General features: G+C 37.9%; 1 protein-coding gene across 4 annotated transcripts in view; it reads right to left on the bottom strand.

Annotated features, from left to right (window-relative positions):
• Nucleotides 1–265: 265 nt before the first annotated feature.
• The window catches only part of LOC106081647 (protein kinase C), a 69396-nt gene continuing 47952 nt past the window's right edge, over nt 266–21709 (bottom strand). For all 4 annotated transcript variants that reach the window (XM_013243766.2, XM_013243767.2, XM_013243768.2 and 1 more), the window contains 7 exons: nt 11879–11949; nt 11506–11793; nt 10989–11426; nt 5590–5817; nt 5260–5512; nt 5062–5201; nt 266–1505 (listed from right to left, as the gene is read on the bottom strand). In XM_013243766.2, the coding sequence (XP_013099220.1) occupies nt 1344–1505; nt 5062–5201; nt 5260–5512; nt 5590–5817; nt 10989–11426; nt 11506–11793; nt 11879–11949 (1580 nt within the window). In that variant the 3' untranslated portion in view covers nt 266–1343. The remainder of the gene's footprint in view (nt 1506–5061; nt 5202–5259; nt 5513–5589; nt 5818–10988; nt 11427–11505; nt 11794–11878; nt 11950–21709) is intronic.

Here is a 21709-nt window from a genome sequence, read left to right as displayed (position 1 = left end):
AGTGCAAAATTTTAAGCGGCTATATTTACTCCTTCGAAAGTTAGCGTGCTTTCGACAGACAGACGGACGGACAAACAGACGGACGGACATGGCTAGATCGACATAAAATGTCATGTCGATCAAGAATATATGTAGTATTTGGGGTTCTAGACGAATATTTCGAGGAGTTACAAACCCCCATTCCTATGGTGGAGGGTATAAAAATATTCAACAAAATAATCATAAATAATATGCATTTTGTTGTTGTTGTTACTACTACATATTGTTTGTTTGTTTGTTAATCGTTTAGGTTTTGATGATTGGTTACTTGTTGGTTTTGTTTTGTTTGTTTTGTTTGTTTGCTTGTTATCTAAATATATATATGTAATAATAATGTTCATTCATTTCTTCTAAAAACTTAATTCATTTCAATGTAGTAATTTCATTTTGTTTCTTCTGGTTGTTTTTCTCTATAAAGTTGATTTCTATTCATTTGTTGCTTGTTGTTGTTGCTGTTGCAGTTGTGTTATTTAAACTTTCTTTGGAACATATTTCAAGGTTGTTTTACTTTGTTGTTACTTTTTTTTGTTTTTCTTTCTAGTTTATCGTAGGCATTTTCTTTTATCTTAATTAAGTTTTTGTTTTGTTTGTTTGTTTGTTTACTCATTTTTGTTTGTTTGTTTATAGACTCTAATTAAATCCCTAACATTCTATACTTAGAATAGTTAAAAAAGAAAATAAAAATAATAATTTCCGTTTCACTTAAGACTCAAATGAAAAAAAAGCGATGAAAATTTTTGTAAAAAAATAAAAACAAAATACAACGACCACTTTTGCTTTGATGCGTGGCAAATAATAATTCTTCTGGGTTATAAAAATGGTTAAAATATCTCAATTTGTAAAATAGTTGTTACTTGTTTTTCAACACAATTCGGAAAAAACATATATATACTACATACATATAACAGATGTATTTTTTTTTTAATTTGTTCTAGTTAGTAGTACTGTGGCACAAGTTACCACAGATTTTTGAAAAAAAAAAACAATAAAAAGAACAAAACAAAATCAAATCTAAAACTCCGGAAGAGTGATAAACTGAACAGGAAAATTTTGTGTTCAGTTCCAAGTGAAAAAAGAAAAAGAAAGACATCAAAACTATACTTTCTGCCAACAGTTTAAAATCATTTGAAGTTTGGGTTTTCTTCTTCTTTTTCTATGCTTTTGGATCCGAAAGTATGGATGAAATCTACTTGTTGCGCGCTTTAGTAGACATCCAGTTTTTTTTCTTGTTTCTTTTGTTTTTGTAACCTTCCACTCAGGGTTACTCTTTTTGGGTGGTGAAGTGACCTAAATTTTGTTTTCTTCTAATATACTTTACGCTCTGGTCCAAATTTAGGATTTACATATGAAAAGCCAGCAAACTCATCTTGATTTATGCAGCGTATAACGTCGTTTGGTATGAGCGTTAGGACTGGTTCCTCTTTGGTAAATTCTGTATCAAAATTATTGGCATCTCGTGGATTTTTCTGAAAAAAAAAGAAAAAACATGTTATTGCAGCGAATTCGAAGGTATTTTTGAATAACATGATACAACTGTACAACTGAGTTCTGGCATAGTTATTTAGGAGATGATAGTTCTACAGAATTGTAGGATAATGGTAAAATTCAAAATAAAACAAAAAATTTCAAAATTAAATGGGTATACATTTAGAAATTGTAATTAAACTTATGTAAGAGCAGCTTTAAGGAACTTGCAAACTTTCAAGTCCCCAGAAACTGATGGAATATTTCCAGCAATACTACAAAGGATGCCCCTCCACGCCGTTCGGACTCGGCTATAAAAAAGGGGGCCCTTATCATTGAGCTTAAACTTGAATCGGACTACAATCATTGATATGTGAGAAGTTTGCTCCTATTCCTTAGTGGAAAGTTCATGGGCAAAATTTGCAATCTGTACTACAAAGGATGAGTCCTACCTGGAACTCGTACATTTCCTGAAAGTATGACAGTAAACGAAAGATGTGCTTATATCAAAATGCGGTAAGACAAGAGATGCATCACCAAAAGCCTTAAGACCAGTGGTGGGCGGGCAGAAGAGGACCCTCCCCCATACCCCAATTTTCAAAAACGCCAGATCTCGGAGATGCGTGCAGCGATTTAAGCGAAATTTTGTATGTCACCTTATAAAATGCAAATTTTGCCCATGAGCATTCCACTAAGGAATAGGGGCAAACTTCTCACATATCAATGAGTGCAGTCCGATTCACATGGCATAGTACCTCAGCGCGACACATGGCATAGTACCTCACAAATGTTGCCAGAATTACGAGGGGAAATCCAACGCTGAAATTTTTTTCTGATGGTCTCGCCAGGATGCCACCTTATGGTACCCCCAAAAAAGCTGCAAAAGGAGACTTTCACCGCCTTGGGGCAATATGGGTATCAAATGAAAGGTATTTACCAGTAAGGAAAGGCAAACGTCGGGCGGCGCCGCTATATAATACCCTAAACCACCTAGTGGATGTAGTACTTTTTATATGTAGAACTTATCTCGAAATCTATTCTAACTTTTATTTGGATACCAATTGAAATAGCAATATAATAGAAATAGCGATATAAATGGGAGCAATATCTAAATCTGAACCGATTTTTATGAAATTTTGCACATACACTGAGACTTTAGAAAAACGACTCCACGCCAAATTTGGTGAAGATCGGAATTGTGGCTTCTACAGCCTTAATAGTTCAAATCGGATGAAAGATATATATAGGAGCTATATCTTAAGCTGAACCGATTTTGATGAAATTTTCCACATATGTTAAGATCAGTACAAAACAGTTCGTGGCAATTTTGTGAAGATCGGTTGAAAATTGTAGCTACTACGGCCATTTAAGTGTAAATCGGGCGAAACATATATATGGGAGCTATATCTAAATCTGGACCGATATTTATGAAATTTTATACACATATTGAGACGTCAAATAAAACAACCCATGTCAAATTTTGTAAAGATCAATAAAAAATTATGGCTTCTACAGTCTGAAACGGCCATATCGGATGAAAGATATATATATATATATGGGAGCTATATCTAAATCTGGACCAATTTTCATGAAATTTTCCACACATATTAGGACGTCAAATAAAACACCTTGGCGCAAAATATTTTAAAAATCGGACTAAAACTGTGGCTTCTACAGCCTTAAAAGTCCATATCGGATGAAAGATATATATCTAAATCCGAACCGATTTTTATGAAATTTTGCACACCTATGTAGACCTCAAATAAAATACCCAATGCCAAATTATGTAAAGCTCGGACCATAATTGTGGCTTCTACAGCCTTAAAAAGCCATATCGGATGATATATATAGATGGGAGCTATATCTAAATCTGAACCGATCTTTTCAAAATCAATAGCGTTTGTCCTTGGGCCAAAAAAGTGACATGTGCAAAATTTCGTAACAATCGGACAACAAATACGACCTGCACTTTGATTACAAAAATACATGGCCTCACAGACGGACATGGCTAAATCGAATCAGAAAGTGATCCTGAGTCGATCGGTATACTTATCAATGGGTCTACCTCTTCTCCTTCTTTGTGTTGCAAACAAATGCACAAATCTATAATACCCTGTACCACAGTGTTGGTGTAGGCTATAATTAAGAGTAGAGTGCGAACTTGGCATTAAAATGTTAGCCTATGTTTCGGGGGCCCCCACCCCCAAAAACACCACCCAACAGGTTAAGCACGATCACTTCAGTGTTTGGATTTCGCTCACGAATTAGGTGATTCAAGGAGTCCACCGTAGCGAAGAGGATAGCTTGTCTGCCTATGACGCTGAACGCCTGGGTTCGAGTCCTGACAAGAAAATCAGAGGTGGTTATCGCCTCCTAATGCTGGCAACATTTGTGAGGTACTTTGATTTGTAAAAAATTCTCCCCAAAGAGGTTTCGTTCTGCGGCACGCCGCTCGGACTCGGCTATAAAAAGGAGATCCCTTATCATTGATCTTAAACTTGAATCGGACAGCACTCAGTGTGAGAAGTTTGCCTCTGCTCCTTCATGGAATGTTCATGGGAAAAATTTGCAATTACGTGATTCACACGTGATAGAAAAACTCACGACCAGTGTTGCCGTTTTTGGTAGGTTCCTACCAAAATTGGTAGGTTTTTATTCTCTTGGTAGACATGGTGATTTAAATTTTTTGGTAATTTGGCAATTTTTTCCAACTTATTAATACTAAGTTAAATAACGAAAAAATCGCAGGGGATGACTCAAAATTAATTCACGTCGTGTCGTTTCAAGGAGTTACAAAGGGTCTCATAGCTTCAAATTTTTAAGAAAAAGGCCGTAAGTTTTGATTTTAACCGTAACTGCTGGTACGAGTGTTAATGGATATCTTCCGAACTTCGGTAATTCCGGATAGAGAATGCGACTTTTGTGCGTTCAATGCCTTCAATCGGAAAACATGGCTATGTGACAGCTGCATACAAATATGGTCAAATTTGGTCTTTTCAAAAGCTGAGTAAATGGGAAGTAAAATTGCATTTCTGGGCTCAAACACTTAAATCGGTATGGTTATTCAATGAAATCGGGGCAAAAATACGACTTTATGAACTCAAGATGTCTTATCGGAAGATCGGTATAAAGAGTGCTATATCAAGATATAGGCCATTTTTGAATTTCAGGCTGTAGACTGATTTCAACCAAAAGAGAGATAGATATGTCTATATCCTATATGAATAACGACGATCTAGTACTTTGTAGCCATGAAAATGTATAATTTGATGTGTTTCAAATGAAATGCCAAATGGCCAACACTTCGGTGGTGGGTATAAAAACAAATACCCCATTTTTGCCTTGTAGAACATTTGGTAGCTTTTGGTAGGATTTTTCTTAAATTTTGTTGGGAAATAATTTTCTTAAGTGGCAACACTGCTCACAACTCATGTCTACTCCTTTAGTGGTGGACTATACCAATAAGTAAAAGCATTTTTAAAGTAGGTGTGCTAATAAAATTAAGCAGTTTAAACGAGTATAACTTTTAAAAATGCAAAAAAATATCCTTAATCTTACCATTTTCGGCCGGAAAGGTGGCTTTATGTTGCGTTTTTCCAATTCATCCCAATCCAATCTACCGAAGAATGGATGACGACGTATCTCATTCTCATCCCCCGAACAACCTAAACGTTGTTCTGGATTTTTCGTTAGAAAACCTTTAAATATTAAAGTAGAATTAGAGTAATCCAAGAAAAATAGACAATTTGCAAATACCTTTTAAAATGGACACAGCTTCTCTAGATAACCAAACGGGATATAGTACATCGTCGTGCATTATCGAATCGAATAATTCATCTTCGTTATCAGCTTCGAATGGTGGTTGGCCAGCCATCATTTCATACATAAGAACCCCAAGGGCCCACCAATCAACCGAGGCTCCATATTCTTGTTCTTTGAGTATTTCTGGTGCTATATAATCAGGTGTTCCGCAAAAAGTGGTAGTTAAAACACCATTCATAATTCCCTCCTAAAAAATAAATAAAGTATACATTGCAGCCAGTGGATTGAGCATTCATTTTAAACAAATTTTCTCATCCAACATACCTTACACATGCCGAAATCTGCCAATTTGCAATGACCTTCTTGATCTAATAAAATATTATCTAATTTTAAATCGCGATAGATAACACCATGAGAATGTAGAAATTGTAAGGCCAATGTAACCTCGGCAGCATAAAAAGCAGCTCTGGCTGCCTCGAAACGTCGTGCCTTTTGAATTTGAAACATTAAATCTCCACCGTTAACATACTCCATAACAAAAAATAGACGATCCTGAAAATACAAAAAAAAGGGAACAACAATTTAGAAAATTAACTTAATGAATTGCCACGATTTTTCTATGAAAATCGATTTTTTATGAATTAAAAATGAAAATCAAATTCATACAAAAATGTCTATGAAAATGAATTAAGCTTCTTTCCGTGTTCAAGTAATAGCTTACTTTCCCAACAGACTATTGGCATGGATATCCACTATTACCTCTGGCATTCAACATATTAGTCGATTGTGTTTGTCATTTCGCTTACAACGAAGTTTCGATTTTCGTAGCATGTCCGAACTGCGACGGGCTGTTCCCTCAGTTCTCATGTGGACCACCTCCATCAGGAGACAAAGATCCTACCAGTGCGAAGACATAACTACATGCTGTGTGAGCAATACCTTTTGGGCTGTTATCGCAGAGACCATCCAAATCATCGTCTTGTGGATAGATATCCACCGCCCAGAAGCCTTAAGGTAGATCTACATGATCTAAAGCGTGAGGTTCAGCGCTACAAGAGAGAACTTCTAGATCAAGCAGGCCCGATTGTAACCAGGGACCGCACGATAAACGTCAACTAAGCAGAAAGATAATCTGCTACAACAACAACTAAATGGTGTCTCTCTACGGCACGCCGTTAGACTCTGCGATAAACAGGAGCTTCATTACTTCGGTATTGGGAATCACTTTATAACTCACTGCACCAAATTTCAACGAAATCGGGTAATAAATATGGCGCAATTATAGGCTACAGACTCAAAATCGGCGGATCAGTCTATATGGCAGATATATCGAAATAAAGTCCGATTTCGACCTTATTCGGTTCTGACATCGTAATCCATACTACCAGTCATTGTCCGACCACAGTGCGACGGTCAACTTAATGAAACCAAAGGCTACCCCGTTGAGGAACCGGGAGATCTGGGAGTAAAAAAGGAGACTTTAGGGAGATCTCTCGACGTCACAACTCACATTAAGAAAGAATCGGTCGGAAGTTGGAGACACCGTTCTCACAAGACAGAGTGCACTGGGTCTTGATATGTCAAGTGGAAGGCACTTGCGAGTTACGAATAAGTGAAAGGCCAAGAAAGCGAGGAATCCCTGCCAACGAGCTTGGTATTATCTGCCAAGGCTGGTAAGTAAAAGCGAGACAGGAGATTACACAGTAAGAGAAGAGACTAATCCCATGGAAGCCGGTGGTACGTGCCGGATTGGCCCAATAGAGTCTTTCATCGGCAAAGGCTGACGCCTCAGTGTACAACACGCTGCTACAACAACAACAACAAGCATTGGGAAAAAGTACAGCTAATAGACAGGGTTGTCGAGCGTGGTTAATGTGGTAATTGTATCATAGATGCGTTTTCGCTATTAATACAATTCAAATACAACATACCAACGCACGGCCCTTGAAGCCATTACACCTAACATGGTTGAAAAGTCTTTTAACCAAAGACGGAACGCGTCCCATAGTGGTTGGTGTGTGTTGCTATCTTTGGCTTTCCTTTTCCATTTACATCTCCGATCATTGAGCTCGTCTCGAAAGAGACGCTATCCATTCAACTGGATAGCGGTTATTCGACACAAGAAGACACATCATGATGGGGGTCAACATCGAAACTTCTTAGTCCGCTACCACTCTATGGAGCGTAAGAATGCGGTCACCAAAGTCTAAGATCCTCCCCTGGAGAAGTATGGCGTCTCGCTCAGCATCTGTTAAAAATTCCTCCAATAAGAAGGACGAAGGTGTACGGAAGATGAATATGGTGTTTTTGGTGTTTCTGTTGCAGCATTTAGGAAAAACCCAGGGCATTAGTAATGAAATCTGAATGTTTACCAGCATTTGCTCTTACAATGGTGTCAGTGATTTTTACTACAGAAGTCCTCTGCCACTCTTTGAGAGACCGTCTACTTCGGTTGCTTCTCTTGCGAGAACTACCATGTTGCAGGCCCCCTGCAAAAAACAGACAACCGAGGATACTCAGAATGCTACGAAAAGACACTAAATAGATGTCCACAGGAGAGAAGCAGGGGTTGTAACACATTTCAGCTGAAAAAATTTCCGCCGGAAAAAAACCTGGAGCAATAAGCCCTACCATATGTGCGTCGTCTGAACGATAGGCCAGGACGGGAAACTTTGGTCCTTCGAAGTAAGTTGATAGCTAAACGGCATATTCGCACGGATTTGAGTCGAACCTGCTGAAGCAGAACGTTGGGCTCTGAACGGAAAGGTGGTGATTTTGCCTACAAAAGCTGCGGAGAGATCTGATTTTGAATTTGAAGGCATTGATTGACAAGGACTAGGAACGCTACCAGAGGTATAGAGTGTGCAGGCTTTGGCTTGGATTTTGAGCGGGGAAGATCTGATATCGTGGAACATGACATCAGATGAGAAACCACGATCTCTGACTGCTTATGGGAGTCCTGACAGATCATTGACGTCATGCTTGATACGGCAGAAGGCGGACTTATATTGGGTTGCCAAAAAGTAATTGCGGATTTTTTAAAAGAAAGTAAATGCATTTTTAATAAAAATTAGAATGAACTTTAATCAAATTTACTTTTTTTACACTTTTTTTCTAAAGCAAGCTAAAAGTAACAGCTGATAACTGACAGAAGAAAGAATGGAATTACAGAGTCACAAGCTGTGAAAAAATTTGTCAACGCCGACTATATGAAAAATCCGCAATTACTTTTTGGGCAACCCTATACATGGTCTGTGTTGACGAAGATGAATTGAGAACACATAATCATAGGGGAACAATTCTATCCGTGCCTAATTCCATCAAGTGGGTCTTGCTGGGCAGTTAAACAGGTTGCGGGTTTCGTGTCGTTCCAGGTCATAATCGGGACAAATATCCTGCACGTTGGCATTAATCCAACCAATTTAACTCTGTAGAAGTTGAGGCGGCTTCATTGCCGGATCGTAATGTAACTAGAACTACTCTGGTTTTCCGAGGTGGGAAACTATTCACCGCATCTGCTACCGTGTCTGCATGAATATTGTCCAGAGCTGCTTCTGTCCTATAGCGCTGAACCTCTCGTTCCAGATCATGAAGATCCACCTTGAGGCTTCTGGGCGGTGGATGATGTAAACAGCCCAGAATGTATTGCTGAATGACACCAGTTTTGAGATAAAGCGAAGAATAATACCGGCAAACAGATGCTACTTTGGATTAAGTAAGCAGTTTAGAAACAAAGCCACCTTTCGACAGACAAAGATTACACTATACAAGACACTGATACTACCTGTGTTGTTTTATGGTTCTGAGACATGGGTGCTTGTGAAAGCAGATGAGGCAGTGTTTGGAGTATTTGAGAGAAAGATTCTTCGTAAAATATATGGAACAGTTTGCGTTAATGGAGAATATAGGCGACGTATGAACCACGAGCTGTATGACGACGATAGCTTAGTAAAGAAGTCTTTTGAAGACAAACATGGTGGTACACGCAAACCGGAAAGACCAAAAGCCCGTTGGAAAGATCAAGTGGTGGGAGACTCCTCTAAACTTGGTGTCAGAGATTTTAGAATGAGCGCAGAAGATCGTGGCGCTAGGGATGCTATTCTACGTTCGGTTAGTGGAACAAATGTTCCATAATAGCCAATTAAAGTAAAGTTAGAGGGAATTGCTTGGACAGCATGTAGTTATGTCTTCGCACGGGTAGGATCTTTGTCTCCTGATGAAAGTGATCCATGTGAGAAATGAGGAGACAGCCCACCGCAGTTCGAAGAGAGGCATTCTGACAGATCTGAATATTAATACACTGCGTATCACAGAGCCGACTTGACCACACTGGCGCTGCATAACTTGCCACTGACCGGTCAATTGCTTTGTACGTGGTCAATAAGGTTTCTTTGTCAGTACCCCTAGTACTGCCGGCAAGTGACTTGAGGTCCTTGATTCTATTTCTGACCTAATTGCAAATTGCTGCGGTGTGTAAGGAGAATTTTGGAAGAGCTGTTAAATGTGAAACCAAGTATTTTGGGACACATAATGGTCGGAATCGTTACTGCATCGACTATCACATTCAGCTCCTTACCCACCTCATGCGTGTTTGTAGTGAACAATGTGGCTGAAGAATTTGTGGAAGATTTCTTCAGATCTCTTACAGCGAAGCAAGCGTATTGAACAATGTGGCTGAAGATTTTGTGGAAGATGTCTTCAGATCTCTTAGAGCGTAGCAAGCGCTCTAAGAGAGGTAGACGTTTAACCTATCACAGATGTCAACAATGGGTGGGGGCCAGATGCCATGATCGTACAATTGTCGCCAATACTACGATCTCTATGCCGTCTGGAGGGTTTGGAATGGATGATAAGTAGAGGTTACACATTGCCGGAGATGTTACTTCGCCTTGGAGAACTCCCTGTTTCGACTTCTTATACCTAAATTCCACAAATGACTGGCAACCACACAGAAGCTTCACGACCCAGTGTTGATTATGTCCTCAAATAGTTTGGCATGGCTCCGTGAATGAAAATTCTTCAACTAGTCTCGGAAGGAGTAGTCCCTAAAGCGTGTTGTCTACTGGTGAGAGGAGGGATATCGGTCTTTACGACTCCTCCTTATTCGGGACCTCTTCAGGCTTCTGTAATGGGATCACTCTGTCCATCTTCCAGACATCGGGTACAGTAAGAGTGTTTAAATACAGGTTGAGGAAAGTTTTAAGTTTCTTGGATCCAATTAGATTCATCTTCAGCGCCACGGATGACATTCGTAACTTCGTCCACGGTAAATTTTGATGGCTGTCTATCGGCTCGGAGACCACGGATACGACGAATGGCTCTCCTCCTAGCCTTGTCACTTCATTTTTGTCTTGTGCGTTAGTTTTTTTAAAGAGAGCACTACAAGTCGTTTTACTGATACGCATCCCACTATGGTTGATCGATATCTGTATTCTTCATTCAAACTGATCTAACCTAACTTCTATAGAGGCGTAAAGTGAAATGACAACAAAGCGTCAAAAGCGAACGAAGCCACATGAAGTTTCTTACACTGTATGTGTGCTACTGCCCATTTTACCTTTTTCGTGTATCTATTTTTGTGTGTAAATAAATTTTAGAATAAAATTTCAATGTATGTTTTAATGCTTTTGTTATCGATATTTTTTAATCCTATTTTCAATTGGCTTGTTAGCCATTTTTTAACCTTTTAAATGTCCATAAACTCAATTATTTTATATTCTTACCGGAGTTTGAAAACAGGAATGTAGAGCTGTTAAAAATGGATGATTAGCAGCCAGTGCTAAAATACGTTTCTCCGTCATTGTGCAGTCGACGTCGTCATCTTGGATAATGGCATCCTTTTTCAATACTTTAATGGCATAGATTTCATCGGTGCCCTTCTTTTCGGCCAACATAACCTTGCCGAAGGAGCCTTTGCCAAGTACTTTGATGAAATTGAAATCTTGCAAGCAGGTTTTGCCTGGACGTGAGTCATAACAACGATTCGAGCTAGACATGCCCATGTCACCAGCACTACCAACGCTAATGGTGGTAGCACCCGAACTACTGGATGATGTTGTCTGGTGTGACATTTGCGAACTACGGGTTGTAGTTGAGATGCAGTCACTGTCACCATGAATACTGGCACCGAAATTGTCCTCACCGCCAGGTTGACTTAAATACTAAATCGAAAAAACACAACAACATTAAGAAGAACCCTTACAATTCCAAAGGAGCGGGGAAAATGTAGTGTGCACATACCTTAGATCGTCTGGGCGGTGCCTGTTTGTCGGGTGATATACCTAATGAGCTCAGAATTTCGGCCATTTGTTTTGTATTAATGCCACAGGTATTTGCAACATTCTTTTGGCAACGTTTGTGTACATTCATGCTGCATACCTCGCACTGAAGACCTTGCTTGATCAGGCCATATAACAGCGAACCACAGTGATCACAAAAGGTAAAGCGTTTGTAATTGTGCACCACAAAACGATGCGGTACATTGACATTAAAACGTTGTCCAGCTGGCACAGCTTCCAAATTGTTTTGCTATGGGCCCCAATGAAGTTGAGAAAATGAAGAAAGTCATTGAGTCATTTTCAATACTTGCGCTTGTACATCATAACGATCTTACCTCTTCCCGCATGTTAGGACATTTTGTGACCACTGAACGATGACATCTTTTATGTACAACACAAGTGCAGACTAGAAATTTCATGGAAATAAATTTATTTTAAACATTTGCAAGTAATATGGAAGAAGACAAATGCATGGTAGGATAATTTCAAAAAAATACATCAATCTTTAAGTGTGTGGTTGTGTGTGTGTGTATTTAATATATTTTTGTGTGGAAAGCCACATATATTGTAGTAGGTGAGTATGCGTCAGTAACAAGTGCAAGGAAATGTTGTTAATCTTAAAGAAATGCAATTAGCAAGACAAGGCATTCCTTTTAATTTCTCCATAAACAATAAAACACAAACACACAATAATAACACATAATAAGAAAAACAAAAATGCAATTGCACATACATATAGTATATATATATATATATAAAAAAAACGTCATATCTTAATGGAAAACACAGAATAGTTACAAAAGATGTCCCAATATATATATGTGATGGTGTTTGTATGACTATAGTTTCCTGAACAAAAGTGCTCATTTCTAAGCACGCATCCATACTTCTATAAACCTTATTTAGTAGTGAAACATACACTAATTGATTTCCGTCGAATGTCGAAATTTGTACAAAATATGGTTTTTTTCAAGTTTTTTGCCTGTTAGGGCGAAGATTATTAAATTTTACAATTTTTGTTTGTTTCTCTTTCGAGACGAGCTCACTGATCGGAGACTGCAAATGGAAAAGGAAAGCCAAAGATAGCAACACACACCAACCACTATGGGACGCATATCGTCTTTGGTTAGAAGACTTTTCAACCATATTAGGTGTGATGGCTTCAAGGGCCGTGCGTTGGTATGTTGCATTTGAATCGTTTTAATTGCGAAAACGCATCTATGATACAATTACCACATAAACCACGCTCGACAACCCTGTCTATTAGCTGTACTTTTTCCCAATGCATGTGTTTTTTTTTTGGTTGTTGAAGACGAAAATTCGTTTACATTTTTGGTATCACATAGGTCGAATTAGACTGTCAAATTTGATGGGAACGATCGGTATATACGTTAATTGCATTCTAAACTACATCGCGCCTGTTTGTCGAAAGAATATGGAAGCTACTTTTATATTTTTTTATTTGTCACAATATTTTTCTATTATTAAACTGTCGAAGGCGAATAAGTAACAGAATACCACGAAATGTGAAATTCGCCTTCGACTACAACTGCTGTCGGTTTTCGCCTTCGACAACGGGAATAAGGGTGGATATCTTTAAAAATGGTTAACGGATGGATATGGTTAACGTAAAGGAAAAATGTAAAAAATGGCATAGCTTAGGAGTAAAAAATTTTGGATTATGTCAAAATTGAGTATTAACATCCTACATATTATCAGAAATGCTTGTTATGTCAGCGGTTATGGTCCATTAGCAAAGAAGTTGCCAAAAACCCATGATTTGGTGATTTATATTTGTTTTTTATATGAAAAGCTAGCTGGGCCGGTGTGCTTTTCTACAACCTGACGTGGTTTTATAAAAACAATATTCCTTTTAATATAATCGGGTATGACCTTGGTTTCGTTTCGCAGGCTAATGTGAAATATTTGTGAAATGAGGTGACCCGTATGATAGATTTCAGCATAAAAACTGTGAAACAATTTCACTAAAAATTTTATGGTGGAAGCCATGTTAATTCCTCCTTATACTGAAAATACACCTTAAAATAACAAAACAACTGTTGAATAACCATTTTTGGGTTGTTTTTACATGACTTATTCTACATTATCGCATTTGTTGTTCAAATACATGCCTTACAAATACCATATCTGATACAGTAGCTCTAAAGGTAACACAGGTCTATCTAGGATCAACCTTAAACCAAATTTGAATGTAACATTTGTACTCTACTATCACAGCTCCTTCTCGGCTTGGGATGACTATGAGCATCACACAGGCTGGAACTCTGGACTCCAATCTGTGCGATGTTCTTTGTTATCACGAGAAGCTTAGCTGGGAGCTACCACAAGTTGCGAATGCTCCATATGGAGTAGCTGCAACTGCAGTCGCGAAAAATCAGCGGTATCGAGTAGAATCTCAGTGAGAGACCGAATGGCACCGGCTCTTTTTTAAATACTGAGTGCCTATGATGCTCGATATGACAAGGCGAGTTATTGGTGCCTTGAAATAACCAATGGCCATCATGTTCCCGCGGCGATCGGTCGTATAGACCGGAACGAACTTGCTCGCTTATAAGAGTTTGACGAGGATCGCCGCCTCCGCATGCAAATTTGGCTACAACAACAACAATAACAGCCCCTTCATTTGAGTATCATATGTTTGTCAGTTAGAGAAGTTTTGTGATGGGCCCCTAGATACTTGTCACCAAGTTAGGACATCAGATTCTCCCAGTCAGTTTGTATCTCCATTTGAGGGATATTTGGCGACACACATAGATTCGTACTGTACTTCCTGCGTGTTCCTTTAGGGGTTATTTGGGGAAAAGGCTTTACTCACACATACGATCCCGAATTGGGAAGTCAAAGTTTTTACTTTACACCCGGATACATTTCAATTATGTCTCATATTACCCCGATAGGATAGGAACTAGGCCCCATGTTTTGATTAATGTTCCTTATTTACTTCAAAATACCTTTCATTGGAGTTCCATATTTTCCTTTTAATTTTGGGTGGTACTTTTGTGGTAAGGGCAGGTCTGCCTGCCCATTTGTGAAAATTTCATGAAAATCGGTTCACCCATTTTGGAGTCTATACGGAACGAACCACTGCTCTTTGAATTATATAAGATGTTGATGAGTGACTAAGGTGGCGTATGGCGTATGACGTATGTCAAATGTGGGCATATTATTGAAAAGTAATAATACGCACCCATGTCCTATAAATGTAATCAGGGAATAATTTAAATTATTGGTGCTGTGTTAGAAACGTGTGTTACGAACCTTAAAAAGTTCGGCCGGGTCGAATCTTGGAAGCCCGTCATCATTTATTCAAAAAGGTGATTTTTTTAGTTTTTATCTTTTCGTGTTTTGTTTCACTGTCAAACATCTTCAGTTTGGTCTATAATTTAACCATGAATCTTCTTACAAACGAACAACGCTAGAAAATTATTGAATTTTATTTTAAAAATGCTTGCTCTGTTAAGAAATCTCATATTTGGCTCAATGGGTACTTAAATAAACAGAATTGTCGATTTTGGAGTGAAGATCAGCCAGAAGCATTGCAAGAGCTACCAATGCATCCAGGAAAATCACAGTTTATGGGCTGGTGGCATCATAGAACCGTACTTCTTCAAAGATGATGCAAATCATAACGTAACTGTGAATGGTGAGTGCTATCGTGACATAATATCAAACTTTTTTTTGCCCAAAATGCAAGAGCTCGGCTTGCATGGCATGTGGTTTCAACAAGGCGGTGTCACATGCCACACAGCACGCGTAGCAATGGACTTATTTAGAGGCGAGTTCGATAAATATTTTATTTCAAGTTCGGTACCGGTCAATTGGCCGCCTAGATCGTGCGATTTAACGCATACTTGCATGAAATAATCTTCAAACATTAAATGATATAGACCACACTATTGATTCAAACAAAGATTTCTTTTCCCAAATCAGCCAAAAATTTAATCTTCTTGGGGCCGTAGCTTACTAACCGTTTTTGACCGAGTTTTTTTTTTTTCAAAGATTAATTCTAGTCCGTAAATGTTAATTGAATGATCTCTTATGGACATTGTGAACCGACATGACCCCGATATGTTTGTGAAATGGTTTAGGCGTTGATCTATCTAAACCAAAGTAGCCTAGACCATCAATTGTTCACAATAGCACATATCTCATTGGGAGGAAATCAAGTTTTATTTACCAAAGGCCCTAAATGTTTTGCAGAATGCGAAATTAAGCTATAACTGTAACATTCTGCAAGAGAGGGAGGAGGACGGTCCCTATCCTGGGACAGGCTGGTGATACGGATCCTTACTGGCGAATGCAGTGTTAGATAACTGTAATCAAACTAAATAAAGGGACTGCAGACAATTCACGGGGTCTATGAGCATAAACAGTAGGTAGAATCGGTAGAGCACGTTTTTATGTATACCCCTTACTGGAAGAAGTTACAGGCTAACACATTTCATTTATTTGAATTTACTTATTTTGATTCTGCGTTACTGTAGGGGCGTGAAGCAGCAGTGTCTTGCCAACTCTTCCTAAGAGATAAAAATATGAAGTTAGACATTTTTGTCAGCTTCATTCAATTCCAGTGTTTTGATCTTTCAGCTACTTATAAATTTTAAAAAAGTATGAAATTCTATACAAAATTTAAATTCTTATAACATATGTGGTCATTGGTGATGCAACTGTAGTTGGGTTGCAATCCATAATCGACCGTTAAGTCTCTATATCTGACACTACTCTACCCCAGACAAATAATTATATTGTATGTGCATTGTGTAAAACTGCGCTAAAAAATTAAAATTATTTTTTTAATTTTTTGACTTTGTTACTTTACTTATTTGGCATTTCCACATAAAAGAAAAAGAAATTCTTTCAAAATTTTTTCATAGAAAATGTTGATATGTGCATAACCAAAATGTTTTATATCATAATATATTGTTGTTGTAGCCACATTTTCATGTGGAGGTAATATATTGTAAAGTTTCTTTGTTTTATATTAAATATTAAGTACGATATTGGTTTGTCCTTTTGTATAAAGACATTTTGGAGTATCCATGGCATAGAACCCGACCCATTTTTTAGGGTTGCAATATAAATTTTGCACTATTTCGTCATTATGGTCTGTTTCAAGATCTTAAGCGTCCTGTATGGCTTGAATTTTGCAAAAACCTTTGCAGAAAGTATGGCCAGAAATCTTCAACGTAATTCAAATCAGGATCCATGGAGGTCCGTTATTGTAAAAGTAGGTTTCTTGATCTAAAATGTGTCTTTTGTCAACCGTTCAACATGGAGGCATCACTATATTATAGGAAAGTCCGCACAATTCGTCAGAAAATTCAACTATGTTTTTGTTTAGGAGATCTTTATATAATTCTGCGCTCATTTTAGTTGAAACAAAACGTATTTGAAACTTTCAAAGTGTCACAAGGGATCCGTGTTAATGGTTTTGGTTTCAGCACTCTTGTCGAGGGTACCACGAACACCTTCAATATTTATGATGACCATCCGATCCATTAATATTGAAGTTTTTTTCGTCACAAAATTATACAAATCGAATTCTTCCCCCCCCCTAAAATCAAAATCATGTGTCTTAATAGCGCTGAGTTATGGAAGTTTTTGAATCTTACATACTAACATATTGCTTCAATATTTGTTGAATAGATTGTCTGGAAACAGATAGATCCAATTCGTATGAAATTTATTTGAAACTCATGTTTTCATTAGCTGCTATTTGTGGAATATGCACAGACAAAAGTCTAAGGTTTATGTACATCCTCTCAAATCAACGCTGCTATAGTTGGCAGAGTATTAGCAAAAAGCCACTGTATTGCGGAGTGGATTGACTGCAACTGTAATTTCACTATTATTTTAGTAACTGATCTTATTTCAGTTGTCATTTCGTGCCCCATATCCGAAAGTTTGTGTCCACGCGGCATTTTTCGTCAAAAATCAAATAAAAAAATAATATATTTGAGGGTTGCCTTTTATATTTCGGGATTAGACAACCCTTGTGTTGCAATCTGACAACTCTATCGTAAAGCATGAAATTTTTGAGGTTTTACGTACTCAGAACGTTTTTACATACGAGCGCTATTTGTGTTATTTACAGTAAGTTAAAAGATTCATCTTGCCCAAAAAATGGAATTAAAGCGTGAATATTTTCGTGCGATTATTTTTTACAACTTTCGACGTGGAATTAACTCAAAAACAGTGCATCGATGCACTTAATTCAATTTTTGGCGATAAAGCTCCATCAAGGACCTCAGTTTATCGATGGTATGGTAAATTCAATCGAGGTCGTAGTTCACTCCCAGACGAATTTCGTGAAGGTCGTCGAAAATCAGTTGTTGTTCCAAAAACCATTGATGCTGTGCGCCAACTGATATTGCAAGATCGCCATGTGATCTATCATAAGATTCAGACAACCTTAGGCATTATTAGTAGTCAACATTGTACGAACATTTGACTGTCAAAAAATTTGTTCGCATTGGATCCCACCCAGTTTGTCAATCGATCAAAAAAGGGTCGTGTCGATTAGTCGAAAGAAATGCTCCAAAAATACGATAGCGGTGCTTGGGAATACGTCTATGAAATCGTGATGAATCGTGGATTTACGCGAATGAGCCCAAAAGTAAACAGCAGTCGACTGTAAGGGTGTTTCAAGATGAGCCAAATGCAACAAAAGTTGCTCGCGCACGAAGCACTTCTAAGCAAATGATTGCCTGTTTTTTCGGAATAACTGGACATGTCGCAATCGTACCACTAGAACAACGCAGAACAGCCAATTCTGAGTGGTACACAACCATTTGTTTGCCAGTTGTCTTCCAAGAAATCAGGATAACCAACCGCCGAAGACGGATCGCTCTTCAACACGACAATGCGAGCTCTCACACATCGGCTCAAACAGCATTTTTTGCAGCATTCAAAACATCGCCGTATAGTCCTGACTTGGCACCGAATGACTTCTTTCTATTCGCGTACGTAAAAAATAAAATGAGACGCCAACGTTTTTCGACACCTGAAGAAGTGGTTGATGCGTTCACATCGTATGTTTTGGAGACACCTCAGTCAGTGTTTAGATCTTGATGGGGAATATTTTGAAAAACAATAAAGCTATTTTCGATGATTGATATTTGTTTTTGTTCTCTAATCTCAAAACAATTTTTTTTCAATTTTTTTAAGAAACTAGGTTCTCACCAATTGCTATATATTGCGCAGTAATCACCAAAAAATTTGGATATTGTTGGCCTTTTTAGCTCCTAAAACTTAAATTTTTACTAATGCACATATAGATATTTTCTATAAAAATTTTAAAATTCCAAAGAAAATAGAAATAACGGTACTTTGGATGGAGCTGAAATAAAGAATTGGTAAATGCTATTTTAGCAAAGTTTTTCGCTATTTTCAATATATATTTCGTTGAGTGTAAGGTCTCTAAGTGAATGAATTATCGATCGCAATTGCATTCATCTTAATCTAATTTTGCGTATACATCTGCAAGAGCACAATTGGCAATTATTGGAGATTTAAACTGATTTAAAACTGTAATTGAAGAGGGACACGATTAAAAAAAAAAAAACAAATTTCCAAATTAATTATTTTTAATATGCTCTCTAAAGGGCAGTTGACATCTTAAAATGTTTTTTTTTCTGTAAAATCGATTTTGCCACTCATCAAGTGCATACATGAGCGATATGTGGGAGCAATGCCATTTCGTTGACCTAAAAGTAAAAGTTGAAGGGGTAGAACTTTAGGAGAGAAAATTGTTTGATATCAAAGCAAAATTCCCAATCAGACGACAAACGTTATCTGTTTTACTTAACAGACCACCAATATAGGCCAGGGAATTGACTATTTACAACACTGGGAATCATCTCCCATATTCCATGAACAATGGTAGGTGTTGGTATGATTTCAGCGTAATGAAGTAGATTCTTGTTCTTTGCAAAACACACCAAGTCACATAGACTTGACAATTTGTTTTGAAAATATTAAAAAAATACTAGATTACCTCGCCAAAAAAAAAAAGTGAAAATACGAATAATATTTCTAGATTTTGAAAACACTATCCCATTTTTCGATAGCTACTTCAGTAAACATTTTATCAGATAGAAAAAAAAAATGTTCAGTAAAAACGCTACCAATTTTATCTGCAAAGCATGAAAGAAAAAAAAAGAAAACAAACATTGCGAACAACAAACAGACAGATTTTTTATTTACATACGTGCGACTATGATAAGAAAATAATATGATGATGCTGTTGTTACATTAACGCAAAACAAAATAACAACAAAAAATATTCATACATAGATATAAGAAATCGTATCTAGCACATGATTTTCTTGAATCATTGGAGATAAGTCGGACAATGTTATGCCATACTCTAAACTGTTGATAAACTACAATTAAGTACTACATACGTATACATACATATTATAGATATAATATATATTTTCAACGTCATAGCGATATAAAAATTTATTAAAAAAAAAAACTTCTTCATAGACGTTAAATAATTTTCTAACAATTAACAATGAGAAAATATTTCTGTATTGTTATAGATTCTTCGCCATAAAACAGGTGGCTCATTATAGAAATATTGATAATTTCTCAATAATGTTTTTAATATATTAATATTCGGCTGCCTGTCATACGAAATGGACTTCCCAGCTTCCGATCGAAAGCTACAAGTACTAACTCATATGGTTTCGCAAATACCAATGCTTCTCAGCCACAAAGAGCGTAGGATAGTTTAGGTAAGGTTGAAAAGAAGGTGCAGATATTACTCCGCCCCATGTCACTATCGACATATCCCTAAGCCAGTAATCGGCTTGTTGTGCGCTTTAAATATAAAAAAGTAACCTCGAAAAATAAAATCTAAGTTAGGAATTCCGTGCTACTTTTCCTTAATTGTTTCCCATACCACTCCCCAAAGTTGGTTCATGTCTGGTATAGTGTCCCCACCTAAGTGCCGGTATCTGTTAGACGCGAAAGCCAGGCAATGCCAAAGAAAATGCTCCAACGTCTCATCATCTTCCCTGCATGCCCTATACATGATATCACTTGCCCCACCGATTTTACATAAGTGAGCTCATAGTCCTATGTGTTCTGTCATGATACCAATAGCTATACTGACATCCTTCTTACTTCCTTTCAGTAATAGCCTTTTCTTCTCACGATCTGGATCCCCCATAGGATTTACGCCGTCCTACCGACCGTTTCACCGTTCCACAGGGTTGCATGCGCATTTGTCGCCCATGTCCTTAATTCGGACTGCGTCGACCCGAAAGGCTTCGGGTTAACCAAGTTTATTGGCTGCAGTCCCCCGGCCTTCACCACCAAATCGTCTGCTCTTACATTTCCCCTTAAGTAGCAACAGTTTCTTGTGACTTAGAAGCTTATATCAATTGAATTTTTCTTTTTTGGCGGCACCGAACAATGTTTAAGTGGTTTTCTAGTTCACCCACTGACCCACAATAACTCACATTAAGATGGCATATTTTCCCATTAACATTCCTTTGGTGAACAGGCGATACTTCTCCCATATCAAAGAGTGCACTTCTATTAAATTTTAGCTCAATTATATCGGGCCTCTTTTTTATGCCGAGTCCGAACGACGTACGACTCCCGTATGCCGGTGTCGCTAAGCGGCACACCACCTGTTAGAAATATTTTAACATTGCTGGAAACCTTACAATGTCGTCAACGTTTGATGATATTTTATTCTGATGTTCATGCCGAGAATTTGAACCCACGCATTCGGCATACGGGAGACCTAATGACATTTTTGTGGGAACGATGGTGTCGCTCTATCCACCAGTTTGGTGAGAGAAAGGTCGTGGCTGTGGATATCTCCAAGGCATTTGATAGGGTCTGACACGGTGCACTTTTATCAAAGCTTGTCGCTTTTGGAGTCGGTAATAACTTTGTCCGATTTATATCAAGCTTTCTCAGAGATCGCACTATACGAGTTGTTGTAGATGTTCCCCTTCCCTTTCTCTTATTTTCATTGACGATCTATTGGGTCAGACTTCGAATCCAGTCTACTCATTTGCCGATGACAGTAGTCCGTGTCATTCATATTCATTCGACCATAGGCCCAGTCCTCGAGAAATTGTGGACAGGAGGCGCCATTTCCGAGTGGAGTAGAATGAACAGAG

Source organism: Stomoxys calcitrans, chromosome 2 (genome assembly GCF_963082655.1).
Source record: "Stomoxys calcitrans chromosome 2, idStoCalc2.1, whole genome shotgun sequence".
Lineage (NCBI taxonomy): Eukaryota > Metazoa > Arthropoda > Insecta > Diptera > Muscidae > Stomoxys > Stomoxys calcitrans.
The sequence above is the reverse complement of the archived record's forward strand: the minus strand, read 5'-3'. Positions and strand labels throughout refer to the sequence as shown.